This window comes from Pseudoliparis swirei, chromosome 13 (assembly GCF_029220125.1).
Source record: "Pseudoliparis swirei isolate HS2019 ecotype Mariana Trench chromosome 13, NWPU_hadal_v1, whole genome shotgun sequence".
Classification (NCBI taxonomy): domain Eukaryota; kingdom Metazoa; phylum Chordata; class Actinopteri; order Perciformes; family Liparidae; genus Pseudoliparis; species Pseudoliparis swirei.
The window spans coordinates 9199178-9225819 of NC_079400.1; the positions used below are offsets into that span (position 1 = coordinate 9199178).

Sequence of the window (26642 nt, forward strand, 5' to 3'; positions counted from 1 at the left end):
CCACGCCGTCTCGCTCTCAGATTTTTGTTGGGGCTGCTTTATGTGAAGGCCACGGACACAAGAGCGTGTCACACACACTAAGAACAACACGAGAGATGTCATGTCTGAACTCTCCTTCCACGTTGTCTTCTTTACCTCACAGCAGTTGAAGGCCTGAAGGACACAAATGTCCCTAAAAAGACGGAAGTTCTGTCAAACGGGAAGTGCATCACTTTTCAGGAAGGCAGGAGTGACACCCAGATAGCTTTCACAAGAAAAGTGCTGCTGGTGAGTATCTGCCCTGCCCTTGAGTCATCGTATAATATATAGTATAATATAATAAATGGATTTCCCCTGGTGCATTATGGTTACAGACAGTGAATGAAGTGTAACCACACACCCTCAATATAACACACACACACACACACACACACAGCTAGTTCTGCAAGCTGTTCAAATCATAAATTGCAATTTCCAGATTTCTGTCACTTAGTCGTGATGTTTTGTGCCTGAATTTACTTACATACAGTTATTGTCTCCTGTGGCGTATAATCATTTTATTAAGACAACATATGAAACAGCTCAAATGTAATAAATATATAAATTAATAAAGTTAGGGTATAATGTATAGATTACTACAGGCCAGTTGTTATAGAACCTCTTCCACCACTGGCCTGTAGTAATCTATACATAACACTTTTTATATATAGGCCTATAGTAATACTTATATATAGACCTAGGCGTGTGTATATATACACATGGAAAGATTACTTCAGGCTAGTGGTGGAATAAGTTATATATTTATATATATGATATATATTTATATATATTTATGTATATATAAAAATACATATAAATGTATAGATTACAATAGGCTGGCGGTGGAAGAAGTATGTATGTACATATGTATGTATATATATATATATATGTGTGTGTTTAAATATGTGTGTGTGTGTGTGTGTGTGTGTAGAGTAATTATACATCTCTCTCTCTCTCTATATATATATATATATATATATATATGTGTGTATAAAGTGTAAAAGTACTCTGGCAGAATGGCCCCTTTTAGAGTGATAATATGTCTCATTTTAATGCATTACAGAGGGCGAGACCTGTTAGTTATATGTTGTCCACCTGATGTAGAAACTGAATCTACAAGGTTTAATCTAAAAACTGAAGCCATCAGATGAATATATTTTCGTAAAAGTTGCAACATTTCCCTCTGAAAGTGTTGCAGAGTAGAAGTATAAAGTAGTGAAAGATGGAAGTAAAGTACCTCAAAACTATACTTAAGTAGTTTATTCAGACGTGAAAAAAATACCATGCCTATACAGCAACTCAGTTCGTGATTTTACATCTTGATATCTTTATTTATCCCACACAATCACAGACTCCGGATGTTATGAGAGGAGCGAGGTAAAAATAGCTCTGACATGTCTCTGGCTGTGACCGAGCCCCTCTCCGCTTGGCCCTGTCAATCACACGCCAGAACAAGATGGCAGGCTGCCGGAGCTGGGTCTTCTTTCTCACAGGCGAGTTTTATTCCTAAAAACAGTTTGACTTTGTGTATAATGGCAACTCTGGAAACCCTGTTTTCAATATCAGATCTGATGTTATTAACATTTGGTGCAGAGTCCAAGAATTGTATGAGTTTAATTCTCAAGACTTCGACATCAGAGGTTGTGTGTTGTCATATTTTAAAGTCACATTCACGGTTTTGTTCGACAATTCAGACAAATCTTTTTTTGTGTAACACAGTTTGTGTGGCCAGTTTGTTTGAGGCCAATGCAGAGATCAAAGTCACTATTCCCGTGGGCAAGTTCTTCACATACGAGCTGCTGAGAGAGACTTTCCAGAGTGACTTTGAACCGTTGTCAAAACTCTACGGTAAGAATCCTTTATTTAGCCTTGATAAGATTTCAATATATTTATACATTTTTAATGATGTCTCTTTTCTCCTCTTTATAAAGCCGGGCGCTTTTATGATGACCCCATGAATTTTAAGTGCAATCGTCAGAATTTTCCGGACCTCCCGGAGTGGCTACGCTTCACCCAGAGGCACCCCTACGATAATGGCTTCCTGTACGGCACGCCAACGTCTCCAGGAAAAACTATAATTGAGGTATGAAGTGATCAGGAAACAGTGTCAGCATGCTGCACATGACACAACTTTATATATATATATATATATATATATACAGGACTGTCTCAGAAAATTAGAATATTGTGATAAAGTTCTTTATTTTCTGTAATGCAATTAAAAAAACAAAAATGTCATGCATTCTGGATTCATTACAAATCAACTGAAATATTGCAAGCCTTTTATTCTTTTAATATTGCTGATTATGGCTTACAGCTTAAGAAAACTCTAAAATCCTATCTCATAAAATTTGAATATTTCCTCAGACCAAGTAAAAAAAGAGATTTATAACAGCAAAACAAAATCAAACATTTGAAAATGTGTTTCGAGTTAATTAGACGATTCAAGTGATTTGTTTAATACCCTACTAGTATACTTTTTCATGATATTCTAATATTTAGAAATAGGATATTTGAGTTTTCTTAAGCTGTAAGCCATAATCAGCAATATTAAAAGAATAAAAGGCTTGCAATATTTCAGTTGATTTGTAATGAATCCAGAATGCATGACATTTTTGTTTTTTTAATTGCATTACAGAAAATAAAGAACTTTATCACAATATTCTAATTTTCTGAGACAGTCCTGTATATATATATATACCTTTTCTCTTAAGGGTCTGACAGCAGGACCTCACATTTACCACCGGTACGTGAGAAAGCTGCATATTCTTCAGATTTGTCTTCACTTATCATATTTATGTTTGGCTCATAATCAAAAGGCACAGAGCAATGTAGAAAAGAAAAAAAATTATATATATATATATATATATATATATATAATGAGTAATATGATAAGAGAAGACGAATCTGAAGAATATGCAGCTTTCTGACACCACCGGTGGTAAATGTGAGGTCCTGCTGTCAGACCCTGAAGAGAAAAAAGTCTTTAGGGTTTTATTTAACGGCGTCATTTTGAAACAGCATCAAACATTCAGGGAGAAAGAAGTCTTTGAATAAGAGATAAGTATAACTTTTATCTCAATCAAACCAAATATCTTATTTCTGCAAAACATGTTTGTGGCAGCTGTCTCCAATTTGGCCTCGGCTGCTGGTGATTGGCAATCAGTCAGCAGCCGAGGCCGCCCTCATAAAAGGGCTCAGTGGAGAGTGGAGAGGGGAGTGAGCAGACGTGTCGTTGTGCGGTCTGCTGTGTGTGGTGTGCGTGTGAAATAAAACATGTTGTTAACCGGAACCTCTTTGGTCATGGCTGATCCTTGGAGCTTTTGGGGGAAACCCACGGGTAGCGGCGTGAGACCTGCTGCACTGGCCAGTGTAGCAGGTCTCACCCGAGCATCACACACAAACTAAAATAACATGAAAACTACGATGTGATGAACTCCCGCTCTTCTCCCGACAGATCTACGCCATCAACGGACGGAGCTATGACACGGCCAAACGCATAATGGTGATCAAAGCCACAGCGGGTACGGTTGATTCAGATGATATCGCACGTGCAGTTACGTGAAGGAGACTGCAACCGTAACCTCCCTGCTGTCACTCACAGAGAAGATGCTGCCCTATCAAGCAGAGTTCTTCATCAAGCTGAGGGAGATTGAGAAGGTGCTGCCCTCTTCTGTTCAGGGTGAGATAAAGCAGGACTTACAGAAGCTGTGGGACACAGAGGCCTTGGAAATTGTCAACATCACCAACGCCCTCGACCGGGGCGGCAGAGTCCCGCTCCCTCTGGCGGGACACTTCGAAGGGTAAAACAAAAGAGATGTAAAGAGACGCCGTCATTTTAAACTCTGGAGTGACGGCGCCGTCGTGGACGTCTGATTTTGTGTCAGTGTGTACGTGAAGGTGGGGTCGGAGCGGTATTTCTCCGGTTGCCTCATGAGGGTGCAGACGGAAGAGTATCGGAAGCAGTGCTCAGCGGGGGACAAGGTCAAGGTCAAGGTCCCGGGAGGCTGTAACTTCTGCAACATTCCCAGCAACTGCATCACCTGGTGCAACACGGAGCTGGTGAGGCCCGGAAATGGAAATATATGATCCAGTCTGAATGGGCAGAGCAGTGTTTGTTTCTGCTGTTTCTTGACAAGAATATTGAGAGGATAAGACTTTGTCTTTCGTGAAATAGTAATAATAGTGTATTAAGGCTACCTCAAGAAGGGAAAGTCCATTTATTTTCCATATATTTTGACATTTAATTAAGATAAACTTAGATTTTACTATTTTCGTCCCACGATGGCGAAATTTGCAATATTCAATCTGATTGACCTGATCATTTTTTATTTTTCTCTTCTCTGTTTTATCAAATTGGAAATTAAAAATCGAGAAAAACAACTATTTTAAGATAATTTGAATATTTTAGAGGTTCTACAGGCCTGAAGATGTAAATATCTCCAGTATTTCACCAAGAAAAAGTAAATTATAGAGAGAAGTCTGAAGAAAACAGTATAACTCTAATTCTCTCCTTTTATCATCCTGTTAGTTACCTCTCAATGTATCTTTAGGCCCACTATCAGAGTCCTTCCCTTTGAACTTTGACCTTTGGCCTTCTCCTGCCCTGCAGTTTGATCTGACGAGGTGGAAGCCGGCGCCACCTGCTCCCGCGATGGGTTCGGGGATTCTGGAGGACGGCGGTGACTTCAGCCCTCCCGAGTCTCCCCCGAGCCGAGACTTCTTCCCGGACTACATCGTCACGGTGATCGTGCCCCTGATCCTCGCCATCATCCTCTGCCTGCTGCTGGCCTACATCATGTTCGGCAGACGGCAGGGAGTGTACGTATCCGCCTTGAACCTACTGACTGATGGCGGTTAAAATAATACATTATATATAATATAATAATACAAATACTGAATTGATCCTGATCAACTGTGACACAGCGGTGACACTTTATTCTGTTCCTTTGTCTTTTTTTTGCATAGAGCGAAAAGGAATGCAAGAACAAATCAGTAAGTACGTTGTTCTCCGTTGATGCTGTTTCCTACATGTTCACAATTTATTATTTTTTATATTTCATGATATCTCAGAGCGTAATGTACTTTTTACTCCACATTTCTTGTCCGACTGCTTTAGTTTCTCTTCAGATTACGATGTTTCTTCCCCTTCCCGTCCTGTGAATAACAAAATGTCCACGTTCCTTTACACGTTCAGCAAATCCTCCGATAAACTCTTTGAAAAGCGTCTCGGATCAGCTGCAAAATGTAGCTTCACAAAGATGAAACAGGGCGGTGTGTCTGGGCTCATGAAGGTTGACTCTTTGGAGATACTTGGTTCTCGCAGCAAATTATATAACATATAATAATCGTATGTATTATGTTGCATTGTTGTATGTAGATTAAGCCAAACAACAGGATGCAAAGGAGTTCAAATGCAACATACACATTAATGCAGCAGTAACATTAATCTAGAAAGGTATATACACTACCGTTCAAAAGTTTGGGGTCACTTAGAAATGTCTTTATTTTTCAAAGAAAAGCACTGTTTTTTCAATAAAGATAACATTAATCAAAAATACACACTATACATTGTTAATATGGTAAATGACTATTCTAGGTGGAAACGTCTGGTTTCTAATGAAATATCTCCATCGGTGTATAGAGGCCCATTTCCATCAACTATCACTCCAGTGTTCTACTGGTACATTGTGTTTGCTAATCGCCTTAGAAGACTAATGTCTGATTAGAAAACCCTTGTGCAATTATGTTAGCACAGCTGAAAACAGTTATGCTGGTGATATAAGCTATACAACTGGCCTTCCTTTGAGCTTGAAGTTTGAAGATCAAAATTAATACTTCAAATATTAATCATTATGTCTAACCTTGTCAATGTCTTGACTATATTTTCTATTCAATTTTCAATTCATTTGACAAATAAAAGTGAGTTCTCATGGAAGACACGAAATTGTCTGGATGACCCCAAACTTTTGAACGGTAGTGTATATATATATATGCTGACAGGGAAGATTTTACTGCACATTTAATACTTTCACGCTTTAAGTACATTTAGCTGATAATACTTTTACTCAAGTAAAGTATTCAATGTAGTACTTGAACTACTTTCACAGTGTGGTATTGTATACTGTATTATACTTCCAACACTTCATATTAATTATGAATTAATTTCCTCACTGACAGTGTGTTCTCTTATTTTATCACTTTCAGACAATCTGAATGTTTATCGAACAATATGGAAAAGTTGTAAGCCAAAAGCTGATGTTTTTTCTTTTCTTTTTCTTTTAAAAACCTACCAAATAAGTTTTGTAGCAGTTTTGGTGAATATTAAATTCAAACTGCTTGATGTGTGACGTGTGCTGCTGTGTGTTCTGCAGAATCCAGCTGTACCACCACCACACTATTCACGGGAACGCCGATGAGCTGAGGAACATGGCCGCAGAGCGCGGCGTTCTTCCACCTCGGTCCACGCTGCCCATGTTCAACTGCCGGACTGGAGGCGGAGCTCCGTCGCTGCAGTCGGACAGCATCCCCCTCATCCTGGCCCAGCAGTAAGGATTCACAGATTATCACACTCATTCATTTTATTATTAATGTTGGGTAATTATTAACATTTTGTATTCTTTCTCAGTGATCCGTACAGTGACACGTTGCCCAGGTAAATCCACTGCATTTGTTCTGCTCTATATTTAATGCTTCAAAGAACACATACTCATCACTCGTTTTTTTATTGCAGGAAATGAGAACGATGACGGATGAAGAGTCATCCAGAGAGATTATGTGTTTTTTTTCTTCTTCCTCGGGTGCTGTTAGAATAAAATAAGAGTGTAGTTTGTCAAATGGTTATTTGCCGTTTATGATTTTCCATATTCCCCCTTCTTTCTCTACGAATACAATTTTTTAAAAGCCACAGTCTTCATTGTTATTGTTGTTGTCAGCAAAGCCTACAATGGGCCCCACATCCAGCTCATCTCTTGGTTTAAAGCAAGGCTAATCAATTACAAATTTAAAAAATGTTTACAAATGTTGTGAAAAGCTAGATCGTGTCACATGAGAAAACATGGATGACCATTATATTTAGTATGATAAACAATTATTTAGTGTGTCCCAATATATATGTCAAATGGACTACTTTGAAAGCTGTTACCAGCTGCGTGAACGTCTCTGGTGGAGCTGCATGTCGGGTCAAGACGCTTCAAGGGGTCACAACTGTTCTCTCTCATTCACATTACTTTATCACTTACGATCAAAGAAAGATGGTTCAGAGAGCAGTGCAGCAGCAGTTTTCTGATTCTTTTCACTCGGTGTTGAATTTCCCTCATATGTGTCTGTTGTTGCACTAAACCTCCACAAGGGGTCGCCAGTGTTTCTACATAAAGAGTCATTCGTCTATGGGTCGATATTTGCAGTGAGAGATCATGTTTTTTAAACTTCTTTAGATGTCATTGAAATAAAATAAGTGTTTGTCAAATGGTTATTTGGTGTTTAGGATTTTCCATATTTCCCCAACTTATAACAAATATTAAAAGCCACATCTGTGGATACACTTCATTCTCATATATTGTGAACAAAACAATACAAGTGACATGAAAATTGCATGTTTGATGAATGATTGATTTTTGCTGTTTGCTGCATTTAATGCAGCTTTAACTCGGATTTCTAAAGGAACTTACTGGCAGATTTAATAAAAAAGTAACAAGTGTGTGTGTATTGATAAAGAAAAGCCAACTTGTATTATTGGATATTGGCTTTGTTTTCACTGCTGCTTAATATAAATGTTCTCAGTGCAACTATTGTGGAACAGTTGATTTCTGAAGCTTATTGTAACTCTATTTCAATGTATGATGCATGGCCGTCTGCTCTCTTTCTCTCTCTCTATCCTTCTTTCTCTCTCTCTATCCTTCTTTCTCTCTCTCTCTCTATCAACATGTATCTGAGGACTAACTCTCCTCACACCTGATTTCCCAACAGTTGCTACAGAGGACAGTGAAAACTCAGCCACTGAGTAGACCACTTCACATGCTTTATTTTAGCACCCAAAATAATTAAAAACATCTCAATGTATTTTACATGTACAAAATAAGTACAGAATCACTGTTTTAAACCTTGAAAGTGGGTCTGCTTCAAATTCTTTTTTAAGAAACCCTTCGCGAAAGACATCAACAAACAACATGAACAACAGGGTATGGGAGATGTGTGCTGTTTCTTTTTTTTCGTTTTAGTGACGAGGGGGCAAACAGACAGAAGGATGAACACTGAACAAATGTGCAGGGAAATGATATTGAACCACAGTCACTTGCTTTTATGTACAAAGACATGATGGCATGCATTACATCTGTAGTGATCACCTTTCCAGAACACTTAAGAAGAAAACAATTGCCCTGCATAGACAACGAGTCAATTTAGTAGCACCAAAGGTTCTGCAGGCATTAGTGGCAATAATTACAGGAACACCAATAACTGGACCTCATTGAAATGTTTGAATGTTTTGGATTTCCCCACAATAGACTTGTGTAAAAAATTCCCTTTTCATTTAAGAAAAAGAAAAAAGTCGTTAGTGCCTTCTCGCGACGAGGTAGCCGTCTACATACTGCAACGAAGGCGAGCCTCTCTGTGACGGCTCTTTTTGCTGGTGTTTTGTCTGAGCAACGTTCAGGTGTTTTCTTTTTTTTCTTTCTTTTTCCTCAAGAATTTAGAACAAGAAGACACTTTCACACTTTTTACAATTTATTTAACACCAGAAAAATGGTACACATCACTTGTTGTTTTCAATGTCCTTCCGCAGTGGTCGAAAAATGGCAAAAGTGACCTGTGTTTCATTGTGTGTGAGGATCTTTTTTTTCTTTTCTCAATCTCCAGGGGGAAATTTTACACAAGCATATATATTATTTTCTTGTTGCCAGTGGAAACAAACGATTCTTTTTAAAGTGTCCTTGTGGTTGGTTTTGGTTGAAGTAGCAGTCCCAAAAACTTGATCGTAAAAACACAAACATCGTCTTCCGTAGAGTGGTTTTAAGCTTGTGGACCAATGGCAGCCGAATGAGTTTTGAATGCATAGAAAAAAGATTTAGAGATGACTGCTAGAAAAGAAAAAAACAATGTCATATCCATATTTCGTTCTTTTTACAAGAAGCAAACGGGGCCAACTTCGACGCCAAATTCCTGATCAGGTGCACCAACATCCATAGGAGCAATGTCAATGATGGGCAGGCGGGATGTTTTTGATGTCTTGTAGTTGATGACTGTCTTGCCCCATGAGCCAGTGTGTGACTGCGGAGAGGAACGAAAAAAGGAGAAAATAAAAGTCAGAAACTGCTCAAGAAAAGTCGAGACGTCTTTTGCGTCTCTCGAAGCTTGTCGAGAAAAAGAAGAATAAAAAAACTCACCGTGCAGCCATCCTCGCTGACGTTGTATGTGAAGCGGCTGTTGCCCTCGGCTCTGATCTCGACGTCGTTGGATCCCTGGAGGAGCACGGCCTTCTTCAGGTTGCCGCTGGCGGAGTTCATGTAGGCGATGCTGTTCTTGCAGTGGTATGTTATGTTCTGAGAGGCCTGGTTGGACATCAGGCGCATGAAGGTCATCTGGATGTTGACGTCCTCGACGTCAGCGCCATTGCTGCCATACTGGAACTGAATGGTGGAGGGAGGTGAAAGGTGCACAGGCTTTAATGTCACCGGACTCAATGGCACATATTCTACGGTCTAACCGCTCCAGAGGAGCCTTGTTTGTTTTTCTTTTTGACTTCTTACCTGGAATCCACCGGTCATGGACTCGCTGAACCACACGTTCTTCTTCTCTCTGATGTTCTTGCTGAGGTACCAGTTCTTCATGGGGATGCTGGACTCGCTGGGGTAGACGCAAGTCGCGCCGGTCTCCATGTTGCAGTGGACCTTGATGGCATCCAGAGCGGACCCCTGGTTGGGGTCAACCCAGTACAGGTCTGCAACGAACATAAAACGGTTTAAATCTCATCCACATCTCTCTCTAAAAGCTGCATCGGGGGGCCCTGATGTGCACTCACCGCTCTTCAGCTCAGGGTGGGCCATCATCAGGTCACGGCACATGCGGACTGGGCTCTTCTTGGTACCGTCGGGGCTGAGGATCTTCTCGACTCTCTGGGTGAGGGTCTTGAGGGTGGTGTCGACCTCAATGTCGCGATCGCGCATCATGTTGGGGTCATCGGCGCGGTAGTTGTGGCGACCGCCACCACCACGGAAGGGATCGGGTGCCTTCTCGTGAATGGGCTGGCTGATGAAGTCGAATCCACTGCCGGGAGGTCCAGGGGGTCCAGCGTTTCCGGGGGGTCCGGGAGGACCCTGTTTCGATGACACCAGAGGTTTACACACTGCACTTTGGAAGTGTCTGAATGTTCAAGTCTCTGCTTGAAGCAATGATCGTGGTACAACTTACGGAAGGTCCCATCTCTCCATTGCGACCACGAGGTCCGGGGGGTCCGATGGGTCCGGACATACCGTTCATGCCATCCTTACCAGAAGAGCCATGAGATCCAGAAGGTCCCTGTGGAGCAAAAACACGATCACTTAATGAGTGAAACAGATCCATTCATACTCACCCTGTCATATTATTCTAATTATTTTGTCAGTTTATTTGTTTTCTCAGATCAAAAAATTCTGCTTTTGGATTTAGATATGATGCTTATGCGATGGCATGTTCTCCGTCTTGTTTATTAATATTGTAAGATCAAAATTGTTTCTATTTCGTGTAAATCACGGTTGTACTTACTCTAGGTCCAGTAGCTCCGGATGCGCCGGAAGGTCCTCTCTCTCCATTGCCTCCCTGGAGGCAGAAGAAGGTGCGTATATGAAGTATTACACATTTAAAAGAGAACGTTTTTTGTGATAAGTTGAGATTGTTCTCTACTTAAAGTAAAGGTTTACTTACGGAGGTACCGGGCAGACCCTGCATTCCAGTGAATCCTCTGTGTCCCTTGTGTCCTCTCTCTCCACCCTCTCCAGCCTCTCCTCTGTCTCCCTTTCCACCAGCACGGCCCTAAATGACAACAACAGGAGGTCAACGAGCTGAACTCGGGGTGCAATATCTCAAATATTGTGCGTATTCATGTTGTCGATGCTTCATTATGTGATGATGAAAACGTACAGCGGGACCACGGACACCAGTGGGGCCACCGAGACCGGAAGAGCCAGCGATACCCTAAAATAAAGAGAGGGTGAAAAAAAGTCTGATCAAATGAAAAGTTATCGGCACTTTTGTAAAAACATATTTCCAGAGAAGAAGAAAGGGGACTTACAGACTCTCCACGGTCACCAGTCTTGCCAGAGGGTCCGGCAGATCCGGGGGCTCCAGGAGCGCCGGGAGATCCAGGGGGTCCGGACATACCATTCTCACCACGGTTTCCCTACAGGGGGAACAATAACCAGTCAGACAATGCGAGGCAGCGAAAAGCTTGTTTCTATTGGGAAGCGATGCTGTACTGAAGATAATACGAGCGAGCGAAGCGCAGCAGGAGGATGAGAATGAGGGATCCAGAAGAAGAAGGTTACCTTGGGGCCGGAGGCTCCATCGCGACCGGATGCGCCATCGTTACCGGAAGATCCCTGTGTGGAAGAGCAGCGAGGATTGGTCATCAACACAGCTGACACACAGTCATCGTTAACCACTCAACGCATTAGAGATGTGTGAGTACTCCACAGGTCCCGTACCTCACGACCAGACTCTCCGGAAGCACCGGACAGGCCAAGGGGTCCAGCAGGTCCGGGGGGTCCACGGCCTCCGAGAGGTCCAGAGGATCCCTGCTTGCCAGGCTCACCCTGAAGAGAAACAAGAGAGGTCAGGAAGGAGAGCTTTAGGAATAATCTAGAGGTTTTCAAAGTGAGAGGTCGGTCTGAAAAACATAGATATCTCTCATGCAGACCGGGCCAAGCCATGGTAGGGACCTGTCAATCACCTTGTAGCCCCGCCCTGAAGCACACCCTGTCTGTTTGCTTCTAAATGGACCATCATTTACTGAACATCATGTTGTATTGAAGAAGACTTGAAACTAGAGATTGAGAACATGAACTCATGTGTACAATGTTTACTGAGGGAATAAATCAAGAGAGAAGAAAGAGTCATTTTCTCATAGACTTGTGTACGATCAGATACATTTATGTCAGCAGAAATGTCGCCCCCTATTGACCAGTAGAAAGAATGCATGTTTATTTTTATTTTTTACTTATTTATTCTGAAGTTATGTTAATATCAATATATTGTGGCTCAGTTGTTGAGTGTCTATGGGATCATGGTGAGTACTCACAGATGGTCCGGGCAGACCGGAGAAACCACGCTCTCCACGCTGTCCAGGGAGACCTACAATACCACGCTGTCCAGAAATACCTTGGGGTCCGGAAGAACCAGCGGTACCCTGCAGAGACCCACACACAGCGCTCAGTCAGCCAGGCGCATAATACAAAACAAAATCACCGTGGGACATTTGAACCTTGACAGAACATCTCTTGCAGAATTATAACTCACAGGAGCTCCGTCAGAGCCAGCAGATCCCTTCTCTCCAGTTGGTCCAACGGGTCCAGCGGCACCAGTCTCACCGGGGCGACCGGCGATGCCAGACTCACCACGGCCTCCTCTTGCTCCATCTTTGCCGACGGGTCCAAGGGCACCAGGGGGTCCACCAGTTCCCTTGAGACACGCAGAGGATTCAGCTCAGTGAATGGGGATGTACAAACAGAACCGTTATTATTGATGGTTATGTGGACTTATGGAAACTTACAGAGGGGCCTGGGGGTCCGACTCTACCGGAAGGTCCAGGGAAACCAGTAGCACCCTACACACACACACAGAGACAACAGAGATGGAGGCTTGAAACAGCATCACTGATGTCACCATCGTCATCGTCATCATCATCACCGTGGCATCATTTAGTAAATCCTGCATGTGTGATGGGGTACTCACAGGGGGTCCAGCACCACCAAGGGTACCTTTAGGTCCAGATTGGCCAGCAGGTCCCTGTTGATGACAAACAATCAGGAAATAATGTTACAATATGGGAATAAACATAACCATAAGAAAGAAAGGTGGCACACACTGTGAGTTCAGTTTATAGAATGCATTCTCGTGGCATGTGGGCTCACCTGAGGACCAGAACCGCCAACAGGTCCGGAGGGTCCAGGAGCACCAGCGTCTCCCTTGGGTCCAGAGTCACCAGACTCTCCCTTGGCACCAGGCTGACCATCAGCACCCTGAGGTGGGAGGGCGAGAGAAGCAGCAGTTCAACACCACAGGCTTTTCTCGTTGTATAGATATTAAAGCGTAAGGCGTGAGATGCTTACAGGAGATCCAGCGAATCCAGCAGGTCCAGAGGGTCCGTTCTCTCCACGCTCGCCCTGTTACAGTCAGGAGGACGTTCAGGTCAGGGCTACGTCGACATGTACACCACCTGTCATCACGTGGTGCATATCTTATACTGAAGAGGTCAAGCCAGGGGTACTTACAGAGGAACCACGGGGTCCAGTGGGTCCAGCAACTCCAATGGCACCACCCTCACCCTAAAACCAGAGGTGGAGAAGAGGGGCAGGTCAGCGGTCATCATGAACACTTACATCTGGAGTCTTAGCTCAGAAACACCGTGTCGATAAACCAAATTAGAAAATATCAAAGTGATAACTGACGTGTGAAGGTCAAAACCTGGTCTCACCTTCTCACCCTGAGAACCAGGGGGGCCGGGGACTCCGATAGCACCAGTCATACCACGGCCGCCATCTTTGCCGACGCCGCCCTCACCTCCCTTGGCTCCGCCCTCACCCTGAAGAGAGAACGGTGGTTAAATTCACGTACTTATTCGGCGACAAAAACCCTTTTGTGTCAATTACTATATATATATATATATATATATGACTATATAATTATTCAAGACTTACTCCCTCTCCCTTGACACCGGGAAGACCACCAGATCCACGCTCACCGGGCATTCCCTGCATACCGGGGGAACCTTGACCACCGGGGAGACCACCAGCACCAGCCTCTCCCTGCACACAAACATTAAGATGCACATTGTCATCTATTGATCATATTCAATCAGCTGCAGGTGAACCATCCACTGAAATGTGAAATACACAGTGGACAACAATGTAAGGTGGGCACACGGTTTCTTGCTGGGGGTTTTTTCGGAAGAAAACTGGAGGATAATTTGTCTTTTTTCTTTTTAAAACCCAGAACGTATAACAATCTAGAATCTAGAATCAATAGTTTTAGTGTGGAGAAGGTTATTGCTCTGCAGCCGCTTCTTGTTTGCCTCAATGTCTGCATGTTGCACGGCTAATAGAGGGCTGTAGAGCATTCGTTCAGTCTTTTACTTCTTTCTCTCAGCCGCATCAGTGGTGGATGACGAGAGGATGGAGAGCATTGTTTGTGTTTCTTCATTTATTTTTTAAAGGCCTCACATTCCAGGCTGTGAAAACCAATATCAAAGAAAAGAGAAGTCACGTCAGCCGTTTCATTTGGCCACGCTAGAGGTTTATGAATATGGATATGTGAAGTGTTTCATATCCTGAAGCCGGCCTACACTGGACCACATGTTATGACCTCATTGATCAGGGGATGTTGATCAATGAACTTCCAGCACATGTGAATGAGTGGTCAATATCACACAATCATTGATAACAGTACTGTGATAGCTCCAAACATATTTTTCCTCATTAAATATGAAAATAAGGGCGTGGTCCTATCAGATAAATATGTGACTAAAAGTTTAGATTTTGATGACCTTCGCTCCCTGGAGTGTGAGGTGTGTGTGTGTGTGGGGGGGGGGGGGGTACATGGATTGTGATGAATATTTTAATGATGGTTAACTGTCTTATACAGTGATTAATTCATCTATTGTGTAATATTTCTGACATATTGGAAGTCTTTCCAGAACAGGGGTCTTTTCTTTTGGCTCAAAATTAAAAAGGACTGTTTATATATTGCTATTCTTACATTTGATGCTTTTTCTTTTCAAGAACTGTTTGTGAATTTCATCCCTAGCAAGATTTTGTATTTTTTGTATTTATTTTTTTAAACCTACCTTGGCTCCATCGGAACCACCAGAGCCGGGAGACCCACGGCTTCCAGTTGGGCCGGAAACTCCATTTCCACCGCGCTCACCGGGGAAACCTCTCTCTCCCTAACGCAGAGAAGAGACACACACATGGGTCAGACCCAATACGAGACCAGAGGAACAGGGTCCACATGGATAAGGACAATGCTTCGTTTACGAAATATAGGATGAACTCACTCTTGATCCAGCTGGGCCAGAAGGTCCAGACTCACCGGGACCGCCCTGAACACGAGAAGGAGAGGAGGAAACAAAAGGAGACATTTAAGTGACGCAATTACAAAGCAGAAAACTAGATATCTGACCGCGTCCGCTGTTTTCTGGACTCACTCTCCCACTAAATGAAAAGCCAGTGTGATTCTCACCTGATCACCAGGCTTGCCAGTCTCACCAGTACCACCTTGGGGTCCAGGAAGGCCCTGCACAAGGAGGAGAGGTAGACGTCCGGGTTATAGCGAGCGGCACGTCAACAGAACCACGGCAAACAGAACCAAAAGACGGCGCTCGCACAACCTACCTGGAATCCGGAAGGCCCGGCGGATCCGGGCTCTCCCTTCTCTCCATTGGGTCCCTGAACAGGAAGAGAAGCCAACACAGTGATGAGAAACCTCGAGACACGTTCATGTGGTGGTGTTCAGTTCAGTTAAAACAAGATACATACAGAAACACCGGAACGTCCGGGAGCACCGACGTCACCGTCTTTGCCAGAAGATCCCTGTGAACCAAAACCCAGTTATCAACTGTTTTTGTGCTTATTTCTTTTAGCACTTTCATTTTGATTATCATCATTATTCATATCATTGAATGTGTATAGTTGGTACTTACAAGAGCGCCGGTAGCACCACCGGGTCCTCTCTCGCCGGGCTTACCAGACTCACCCTGTTAAAAAGAGCAGAGTTCACACTTACATCTGCCGTAAAAAAGGGATTTTTGCATCCACTTAAACCTGAACGCAAAAATAGATATTACTGATCTCATATTCTACGACTGCATGGTTTATATGATTGATGTATAATCGATGAGCAGACTAGCAAGAACGGACGGATCCCCTCAAATCCACCGTCTAGAGAAAGGTCTACTTTTGCATTTTCCAAACTATAATGAGAGCACACGTGAACTCACAGAAACTCCCTTGGGTCCGGGGAATCCCATGACTCCGGGCTGTCCTCTGGATCCAGTAGATCCAGCGGGTCCAGCACGTCCATCTTGTCCACTGGCTCCCTACGGATCACCAGAAAGATAAGACTCTCAACCCATGGAGGACTGGGTTGTTTACGAAGCCGAAGTTCTGCATCAAGTTCCTGTTCAGCTCTTTCAGTACTTACAGAAGGTCCAGCTTTCCCATCAGCTCCGGAGCTACCGGGGCTACCAGTCATACCCTGTGCATGGGGAGAGAGGCCATGTGAGGTTGAAGACCAACGGTCACATGTCGAGTGTCTTCCAGAGACATTCCAGAGAGCTTAGCAGCAGGGCGCGTGTCGCATATCTCACCTTGGATCCAGGTGCGCCAGGTGTGCCGGAGTTTCCGGCCTCACCAGTCGCTCCCTGAGCTCCTGCTGGTCCATTGGCACCACGCTCGCCGGGTCCTCCCTGTCATGGGGAGAGTAAGCGGAAGGGGTGAGTCAGGGGTAAGGGTGAGCGTCAGGGGTAAGGGTGAGCATCAGGGGTAAGGGTGAGCGTCAGGGGTAAGGGTGAGCATCAGGGGTAAGGGTGAGAGTCAGGGGAAAGGGTGATAGTCAGGGAAAAGGGTGATAGTCAGGGGAAAGGGTGAGAGTCAGGGGTAAGGGTGAGCGTCAGGGGTAAGGGTGATAGTCAGGGGAAAGGGTGATAGTCAGGGAAAAGGGTGAGAGTCAGGGAAAAGGGTGAGAGTCAGGGGTAAGGGTGATAGTCAGGGGAAAGGGTGATAGTCAGGGAAAAGGGTGATAGTCAGGGGTAAGGGTGAGAGTCAGGGGAAAGGGTGATAGTCAGGGAAAAGGGTGATAGTCAGGGGAAAGGGTGAGAGTCAGGGGTAAGGGTGAGCGTCAGGGGTAAGGGTGAGAGTCAGGGGAAAGGGTGATAGTCAGGGAAAAGGGTGAGAGTCAGGGAAAAGGGTGAGAGTCAGGGGTAAGGGTGAGAGTCAGGGGTAAGGGTGAGAGTCAGGGGAAAGGGTGATAGTCAGGGGAAAGGGTGAGAGTCAGGCGTAAGGGTGAGCGTCAGGGGTAAGGGTGAGAGTCAGGGGAAAGGGTGATAGTCAGGGAAAAGGGTGAGAGTCAGGGAAAAGGGTGAGAGTCAGGGGTAAGGGTGAGAGTCAGGGGTAAGGGTGAGAGTCAGGGGAAAGGGTGATAGTCAGGGAAAAGGGTGATAGTCAGGGGAAAGGGTGAGAGTCAGGGGTAAGGGTGAGCGTCAGGGGTAAGGGTGATAGTCAGGGGAAAGGGTGATAGTCAGGGAAAAGGGTGAGAGTCAGGGAAAAGGGTGAGAGTCAGGGGTAAGGGTGATAGTCAGGGGAAAGGGTGAGAGTCAGGGAAAAGGGTGAGAGTCAGGGAAAAGGGTGAGAGTCAGGGGTAAGGGTGATAGTCAGGGGTAAGGGTGAGAGTCAGGGAAAAGGGTGAGAGTCAGGGGTAAGGGTGATAGTCAGGGGAAAGGCGGAGAGTCAGGGGAAAGGGTGAGAGTCAGGGGAAAGGGTGAGACTCAGGGGAAAGGGTGATAGTCAGGGAAAAGGGTGATAGTCAGGGAAAAGGGTGAGTCAGGGGAAAGGGTGAGAGTCAGGGAAAAGGGTGAGAGTCAGGGGTAAGGGTGAGAGTCAGGGAAAAGGGTGAGAGTCAGGGAAAAGGGTGAGAGTCAGGGGTAAGGGTGAGAGTCAGGGGTAAGGGTGAGAGTCAGGGATAAGAGTGATATTTAGGGGAAAAGGTGAGAGTCAGGGGTAAGGGAGAAAGTAGGGGGTAAGGGTGAGAGTCATGGGGAAAGGGTGAGAGTCAGGGTAAGGGTGATGGTCCGGGAAAAGGGTGAGTGTCAGTGGAAAGGGTGAGAGTCAGGGGAAAGGGTGAGAGCCAGGAGAAAGGGTGATAGTCAGAGAAAATGGTAAGAGTCAGGGATAAGGGTGAGAGAGGGTGAGAGTCAGAGGAAAGGGTGAGAGTCAGGGGAAAGGGTGATAGTCAGGTAAAATGGTGAGAGTCAGGGGAAAGGGTGATAGTCAGGTAAAATGGTGAGAGTCAGGGGAAAGGGTGATAGTCAAGGAAAAGGGTGAGAGTCAGGGAAAAGGGTGAGAGTCAGGGGAAATGGTGAGAGACGGTGAGAGTCAGAGGAAAGGGGTCCAAGTTTGTGGGCTACATGTCTTCACTTTATTTTTCTTCACTGGAAGGATTATTTTGTCTTCATCTTTCTCGTGTCTGTTCTGGTTTTCTGGTGTTGGACCCAGTTTGCCGACTCACCTTGGCACCAGCTGATCCATCAGTACCGGGGAAACCACGAGAACCAGGTCCACCCTGAAGGAAGAGAACCGAGTCAGTAACAGAAACGAGTCAGCAACAGAACTGAGTAAATAACAGAACCGGGTCAGTAACAGAAAGGAGTCAGTAACAGAACCGGGTCAGTAACAGAACCTGGTAAGTAACAGAACCGGTCAGTAACAGAACCGGTCAGTAACAGAACCGGTCAGTACTGTGGTGTAAATGCTCATACTTCATGTTATGAATCCCCTGGGAATTCAGTGTACTGTAGCAGATCAAAGGTCTTTCTATGTCGCTGATGAACACGAGCGTCTCGACAGTCGAGGGTCAAGCAGAGGGTCAAGCAGAGGGTCATGTGACGGGAGAAGTGACGTACGCGCTCTCCAGTGGGTCCACGGCCTCCAGCACCACCGGGCTCTCCACGTCCTCCATGCTTGCCCTCCTCACCAGAGTTTCCAGGAAGTCCCTGAACTCCAGCGGGACCCTGGAAATGTTTTTCAAAATAAAAGTCATTAGAAAAGAAAATAGAAAAATAAATCATACAGAATGTTAAATTAAGGAATTGCGGAGCTTACACTCTCTCCCTTGGTACCAGGCTCTCCCTTAGAACCAGAAAGTCCATGATCACCCTGTGAACACACACACACACACACACACATTTAATGTTGGCTGTCAAGTCTCTGCTACAATGAAGACGAATGTGTGTTGATACCGATATATTTTTTAGTCTTATTATGTTTTGCGATTATGTATCGATTCTGGTATTTATACTGTGATGGTGTTCCTAAAATGAGATCTTTAAAAAAATACAAACATACTTTCGATCTTCTGTATGTTCAACAAAAATTATTAAGAACATTTTTTATTTAAATTAATTTGAATAAATTGACAATAAAAATGTATTTGACTTTGACTTTTGACATCGTCCGAATCAGTGTTCTGGGAGACCCTGAGCTGATCTCATACAGCGGTTATGAGAGTAATATTTAAAAGGTAGGACATTATTGAATTCATAAACCTCATGTCGGCCTATACTCACATTGTTACCCTTGGGACCATGAGCACCAACAGCTCCCTGAGCTCCAGTGGGACCACGAGTTCCGGGGAAACCAGGAGCGCCAGAGATGCCAGACATACCCTGTGGGGGGGCGAGAGCCGGGGGTCAGAACACTTCAGGACTCAAGCGGCATCAACGTGGACCCCGTGGGTACCATACTTACAGGAGAACCCTTAGCTCCGGAGGAGCCATCGGATCCGGGGCCACCCTGTTGAGAGAGGAAGTGTTGAGCGCTGGATTTCATTTCGCTTTTTTATTTATTTGTCGTGCTCCACGTGGAGAAAAAGATATGACGTTGTTACGTCGGGTCTGGACTCACAGCTCCACCAGCGGCTCCAGATGGTCCTGGGTTACCAGCCTCACCACGGGCACCCTGGAGTCCCTCGTTTCCACGGCCTCCTGCAACACCGGTCTCTCCCTGTAGGGGGCAGCAACAACGTGTGAAACAAATTGAATGACGTTGTAAAAGATACGGTAATAGTCTGTAAAACTGTGGCACGGTGTCCTCGTTTATTAATCAATGTGCACATGTCTCATCTCTTCATAATAATACATTCCGCATTTTAATTTCGAGGTACAAATAAAGAGAGAAAATAGTCACACTAATCTTAAATTGGCTCGTTGCGTGTATGTAGAGCCCCGTTTATAATAAAGAGCAGGGATGCAGCTATTAGAGGGATGCTGATGACATTTGGTGGCTTCAGCGTTCACCGCGGAGACGCAATATTAGGCCAAATTATAAATTTTGCTGTAAAGGGAGAGAGTTGATCCGTTACATGTGGGATCAGCATTGGAACAGTTTCAACATGGAGTCCCATTAACTCCCACAGAGGTAAAGGGACAGGAGCTTAATGGGGTGCGTAACAAGGAGGGGAGGGGCTGTTAGAGTAGTGTCCCTGTCGGGGGAGGGGCCCCCCACTTGTGTGACGGACCAAGTGGCAGCTGCAATATGAAAAGGTTTAACAACCATAATAAATAGTAAGTTAAATAGTAAAGCAGTGTGGCGTGGCACCTTCTCTCAGGGTGAAGAGCTGCTGGACAGCGTTCGCTTGTGGTCAGATAATATTTATTTAATATTTAACTTTTTTGATTATTCATTCATATAGCACCTTAACGATAGAAGGCCCGATGGAAGCGAGACAAGCATCTGAAACAATAAAACCAATCGATACAATAAGAAACTAATGTATTGCGTGTGCACAATTTATTGGGTGACTTACTTTAGCTCCAGCACCACCGGGGAATCCAGGGGACCCAGCAGGTCCGGTAGGTCCCTGAGGAATAAAAAATAAAAAATCGGGATGTTAGTTTCAATGATAATTGGAGAGCAAGCCTTCAATTTAGCTCTGGGCAATGATGTCACCACACAATGTCAAATGCGTGATATTTCCAAAAGCAATACTTACAGGGGGTCCAGCGGCGCCACTGTTGCCATCATTACCACGAGCACCCTGCAGAGGAAGAGGAGATTAGATTCAAGTGATATGCAGGACTCATATGTGTACCAACACATGGACTCAAATCACATATAGCACAAGAGGAAGAGCGGCACTTACGGAAGAACCGGGAGGTCCTGGGCGGCCTCTCTCACCGGGAAGACCACGAGAACCCTAAATGGAGAAATATTTACAGGGAAATATTAGCTTGGCATTATTATAGCTGTTTTTTTCGATATGAATCACCGTGATGTACGAGTCAATAAGATGAGACAGAAACGTACCATGGCGCCGGCGATACCGTTCTCACCAGATGCAGCAGACTCTCCCTGGAGACAAATGCAGGAGGGATTTGAGTGAAGTTTTGGTTCAATTTATGTAGAAATGTTTTGTTTTTTTCGGCAACAGCCCATCGTGCAGTCCTACCTTGGGTCCAGCGGGTCCAGCGTCTCCCTTAGCTCCATCCAGACCGCTGAATCCCTGTGCACAAAGTCAATCAGGGTCAATCACCTCTCACGACGACATCACAGCAGTTAAAAACTGTGCTTTAAAAACTAAATGTTTTTATCAACGCTCGGCCAAACTCACTCTGTGTCCCTTGATGCCGGGGAGTCCAGCGGTTCCTGGGAATCCACGAGCTCCCTGCAGGAGGAAATCAAATATGAGTTCATGTGAATGCGTGTTGAAATCTTTTTAAGTTATGTAATAAATGAGAGTAGTCATTTTGGGCCGACCATCTCCCGACCTTTGCCCTCAATGGGCATCACTCACCTGGGGGCCAGCGGCTCCACGCTCACCGGGGCGACCGGCTCTGCCGGGCTCACCCTGTTGAGGACACACATAGAGGAGGTTAGCAGACCTTCAGGCAATACCGTGAATAACAAAGTAAGATATTGAGAACAACATGGACACCAGTATTGTGTCAGGAGGAATCATTAAATGTCTTTCCTTCGATTATACAAAAATAGAACAGAACAGCCAGGGAGAGACATAATCAATAAATCACTTACATCATCTCCGTTCTTTCCAAGGGGACCAGTGGGACCACGAGATCCCATAGAACCCTAAAAAAACAAGTATACAAATATGGATTGTAAATGGGTGAACATTCAGTGTCATGGAAGGGAAAGAAGAGCGGGTGTTTATAACCGTGTGTCACGGGAAGTAACATGTTCTCAATAACAAATACATAGAAAACTATTATTTAAAAAAAGGAATCATGCAGATTTCTGGGTTTCCTCTCATTTTATTTATTTAGTAGAATATTTGTTATACTTACAGAGGCTCCGGGCTCACCGGGCTCACCGGGTGGGCCATTGAAACCCTGAGGACCCTGATGGACAACAAGAACAACAGATATTCACATGATGTCATCTTTAATGTTCAAGCATTCATGGTTACATGCAGTGTCACATCTCTGAGCACAGAACAACTGGGTGCTGGTAAGTAGCTCGGTTAATGGGCAAATCATTTGTCAAAATATTGAGGATGGTTTATTGTCAAAATGAAAATGAGAGAATACTTACATGGGAGCCAGGGGATCCAGGAGGACCACGAGAACCCATGGAACCCTGTTGATGAAGATGAGACAAAATTCCTTTAGATTCTCTTCATTATTTAGCCTAAACAGGAGCTTTAGAGCTAGACTGAGAAGGAGAAACGCTGTCATACCATTGGGCCTGGCTGAGATGGGCCGCCGCTGGATTTGGTGTGGTCGACGTAGCTCATCTGAGGAGAGAAGTTCTGTACCGGGAGAAGAAGAAGAAGAGGGAGATTAGTCACCGAGTGTTGGAGAAACAACACTTAAAGAGTTCTTGTTGCACGAAAACACACCTGAAAGGTCAATGAATCACATGCACAGGTTAACGGTGTTCTATCTCAGCAGAGGAGCAATATATTTGATCCTGTTGCTCAGCTATCCATGTCAAATGTTGTCACTGGCGGAATAAACTGGACATATTCTGCATTTTCCACTAGACCTAAAACCTGAGGCTCAGGGAGCTGTCTGCACGCCCCGGTGCTGAAATAAACATCCCTAGTTCCTTCTCTCCGGTGCAAAGCATAACATGTTTTATTGTTTTATTTTTTTTAAACAGAGTTGAGTCGTCTGTAAAAACGCAATCCGAGACTTGCTGGCTGTCGGGACATGGAGATACTTACTCCGCCAAGGCCAGGGGGGCCAGGGGGGCCGGGAAGCCCGGGGAAACCAGGCTGTCCATCCAACCCATCGTTGCCAGATGGACCAACGGGACCCTGTAGAACAAGTAAGGCAGACACTCGGTTAGCAATATTCTTTACTCATTACTACATGCTTATTACTACATGCCATGCAGACATGATTATAACCCAACCAAAGCAGACTCGTCTTTTCTTTGAAATTGCTATTTATGTTACACTTCACATATCTGTAATTTCCACTTGCTGGACTGAATGAAAATATAGATGTGCTGCTTGTGGATCACGCCGCACGTTTGTAAAAAGACTGAAAAGTTAGTTCAATTAAAAGTTGCGTTTTCCATAATTATCATTCATGTTATTCAATGCTAATCCATCAATTTTCGAATCAATTCTCGTTATTTGACCTTTCAACTTTTGATGACCTGTTGACCTTGTGACCTAATTATTAAAGGTCATCAAGAACAATGACGTCATAGCAGCCGTAACAGGATTTAGATGAGTTTGTATAGACTCAATCTGCAAATCAAAGATATAACACCGCTGTGTTAATCATGATTGATGAAAATACCGTGCCTTTAGAAACATTGAAAAATCCTCTGAAAATAAACCAAATCAACCACATGCAGCAACAATGCATGATTTGTATTGAATAAATCTATATTCCCCAAAAAACAGCAAAACAGGGAAACATTGTCATTCTGCATTTAACTTCTATCTGACAGAAAATAATCATACTCAATCAAATTAATAAAGTAAAAGTTGCATAAATATTTGTTTTTGTCCTTATGGGAAATATATACAATAGTTATTACTATGTTTAAACATCTGCAACTGAGGACAGTAGTGAGTGAGCCTACCTTGTCTCCCTTGGGGCCAACGGCTCCTGTTGTTTGCTACGGACAGACAGAGAAATGGGGATGAGCCACACTGCATGTAGAATATAAGCAGATGTACTAATTAACTTAGCAAGGCCATGCCAGCATCTCCAAAGAGAGACATGTAATATAATAACAAGTATTTTTCAAAAGATTAAATATCAAAGTACCTCAAACTCTTCTGGAAACTGGGGTCCTACAGAAGCAACGAAGAAAAAGAAAATGTCAACACCTCTTGAACATTTAGAAGAGACACATTCAGAAACTTTGGGCACTTACAAAATAATGTAAATGTTTAAGTAGCAGGTCCATGTGGGGAGTAGCGGCTTATTACACTGTGGTTACAGCATTTTAAAGAATAACCGGCAAACCCCCATATTTATTGGATTCTTAATGATTCCCTGTCGTGGAAAAGGAGTTAAAATATACGATGTTGTTTTGTGAGACGTGGCGTTTGCTGCACCCTGCAGTGTCACCGCACGGGAAGGCACGTTGGGATATTACATAAACGCTGCCAGACTTCCCCCAAAGAGCAGGTACAGATCCTCAGTTAAAACAATGCATATTGAAAATGTAAATCCAAAGCGATTGTTTTTTCTGAAAATCCTCAAGAGAGCAGGGAGACTTAGGGCCTCGAGTCCATCGGGTGCCAGAGACACATGGGTGGTCGGAGGTGAGGTGGGAGGCGCTAGGTGGCGCCACAAAAGCTAATTAGACCACAGAATCGGTGAGGTAGGATGAAGGTGAAGTACCATCGATGTCGGGGCAGATAGGGCAGCACTCTCCGTCGGGGATGATGGGGTCGTCGCAGTCGGATGTGTCCTCACAGATCACCTCGTCGCACATGACGGTTCCGCTGTCGCAGACGCAGATCTGGCAGGGCTCTGGTTTCCATACATCCTTGTCGTTGTACAACTGTCCGTCTAATGTGCAGCTGCCAAATGTGCCTGAGAGGAGAAACCCCACGGTTAATTTAGGTATCAACTAAGAAGAAACATGCAAAGAAAGCGAGCGAACATCATAACAATATCTTTATTATCTTTATTATTATTATTATTATTATTATTATTATTATCTCTAATGAATTAGGTTGGGCATTGATGTGCTGTACATGTGTGTGCATATAGGAAGTGGCCAGTAGGCTCAAATCAGACACTAGTGTGCAAAGCAACATGTTATTCAAATTTTTTTGTTATGGTTATTTATGAATTCCCCATATAGACTTGTTTGTTCTTTACATGTTGAGACTGGAAAGTAGTCAGGTCTGGCTTCTGGCATGCAGACTTTTTTTTTCTTACATTTGAAAAAAAAAATTACATTCTTCAACGTGTCATTTTATCTAGATTATGACTTCATCAAGATGCGGAAGATGTTATAGAAAGGTCTTTTGAAAAGGTTGAAGTTATGGGGCCATGGTAAATGTCCAGATACAGGCCTGATCGTGCAAACAGGACAAATGTAGCAAAAGTCAAAATACAACATTTCTAATCAGACTTTCAAGACTTTCTACTTTTGAAAAAAACTGAGTGGAAAGTTGGACTGGACCTAATCACTTCACAGGCTGGGGGATGTGTGGTTGGGCCTTTGGAGGTGGGAGGACCGAGGTTTGGAGGATTTGGATGCACAGTTCCAGTGTGTGCCACTGAGCGGCGCTGTTCACCTCCAAAACGAGATCTTCCGCACCCTTCTCTGCCTGGTGATTAATTGACGTCTAGCCCCTTTTCCCCCTTGTTGACGTCAGACTTAGGCGATTTTTCCATTGTCTTCTTTTTTTCAACTAACCGAACCAAGTTTTAAACTAACTGGATAATGCAAGTTGTTTAATTCAGTGCGACATTCGTATGAAGCTTGTGTGCACAAGTTGAACTTTAAAACAGCTCAAAGGTCTCCCCTTAAGCAGGGTTGGGCCCCCCTAAAAACGTTGCTCACTTGTTGATGCGTTGATGTTAAAACGTTGTGGCTTGGGATACGATTTTTGCTCAAACTGGCGAAAACTACTCTACAAACTAAATGAAATCAGTAGTCCCTGAAAGGGATTCTGCTTTTTCTAATTTGGTTCAACTCTCTTTGAACTTAATGTCCTGCCACTGCTCATCAGAGAAAGTGCAGCTTGCTCCCCTCAAGGGCTGCGCTCCAGCGCGCAGGACCCACAGGGAGCGCGTTCCTGCACGTCAGTGAGAGCAGCAAACAATAGAGAAAAAAGTTAAATAAACTATTCGATTCCACTCCTCACCCCACTACACACACAAAGCACCACAACGCCTCATGTGCAACAACTTCTCACACTCTCATGAGCACGAGAGGACGTTCAGTTCCAGCAAACTGCTCAGCATCCTTTGCACACCCCGAGGCTGCCACGGTCCCAAAACAACTCAGAGCAATGTTTCAAAAGGATACTTACTGTCATCCTCTCCTTGACCTCTTGCCAAAAGCACTGTTGCGCTCAGCAACAGCGCTAACCGAATATCCACAAAGCTGAACATGTCTAAATATTAGACATGTAGATTCTTTGAGACAGAAGGGGGAATCCTTTTTTTCTCCTCAGACACCACTCATACAGGATAGGGTCCGGTGTGTGTAACTCCAAAT

The 26642-nt window shown here is 44.2% G+C and overlaps 2 protein-coding genes across 2 annotated transcripts; one reads left to right on the forward strand and one right to left on the reverse strand.

The window, feature by feature from the left end:
- Positions 1-9114, forward strand: sgca (sarcoglycan, alpha). The gene is made up of 12 exons (XM_056429235.1): positions 1-267; positions 1370-1511; positions 1738-1866; positions 1950-2101; positions 3476-3542; positions 3623-3821; positions 3906-4080; positions 4631-4839; positions 4987-5013; positions 6393-6566; positions 6647-6673; positions 6752-9114. The coding sequence occupies exons 2-12, from the start codon at positions 1475-1477 to the stop codon at positions 6756-6758; spliced, it is 1203 nt and encodes a 400-aa protein (XP_056285210.1). The 5' UTR covers positions 1-267; positions 1370-1474; the 3' UTR covers positions 6759-9114.
- On the reverse strand, positions 8018-26642 carry col1a1b (collagen, type I, alpha 1b). Its single transcript, XM_056429234.1, has 51 exons — positions 26455-26642; positions 24806-25000; positions 24224-24249; positions 24036-24071; positions 23161-23253; positions 22672-22743; positions 22527-22571; positions 22280-22333; positions 22011-22064; positions 21772-21825; positions 21589-21642; positions 21427-21480; positions 21285-21329; positions 21121-21174; positions 20971-21015; positions 20785-20838; positions 19884-19982; positions 19728-19772; positions 19547-19645; positions 19083-19136; positions 18884-18991; positions 18490-18543; positions 16574-16672; positions 16408-16461; positions 16205-16303; positions 15908-15961; positions 15744-15797; positions 15600-15653; positions 15448-15501; positions 15263-15307; positions 15053-15151; positions 13908-14015; positions 13685-13792; positions 13482-13535; positions 13320-13373; positions 13122-13229; positions 12943-12996; positions 12761-12814; positions 12508-12669; positions 12290-12397; positions 11697-11804; positions 11538-11591; positions 11285-11392; positions 11134-11187; positions 10918-11025; positions 10759-10812; positions 10426-10533; positions 10037-10331; positions 9765-9955; positions 9402-9644; positions 8018-9285 (listed from the first exon to the last, which is right to left on the reverse strand). The coding sequence occupies exons 1-51, from the start codon at positions 26534-26536 to the stop codon at positions 9139-9141; spliced, it is 4368 nt and encodes a 1455-aa protein (XP_056285209.1). The 5' UTR covers positions 26537-26642; the 3' UTR covers positions 8018-9138.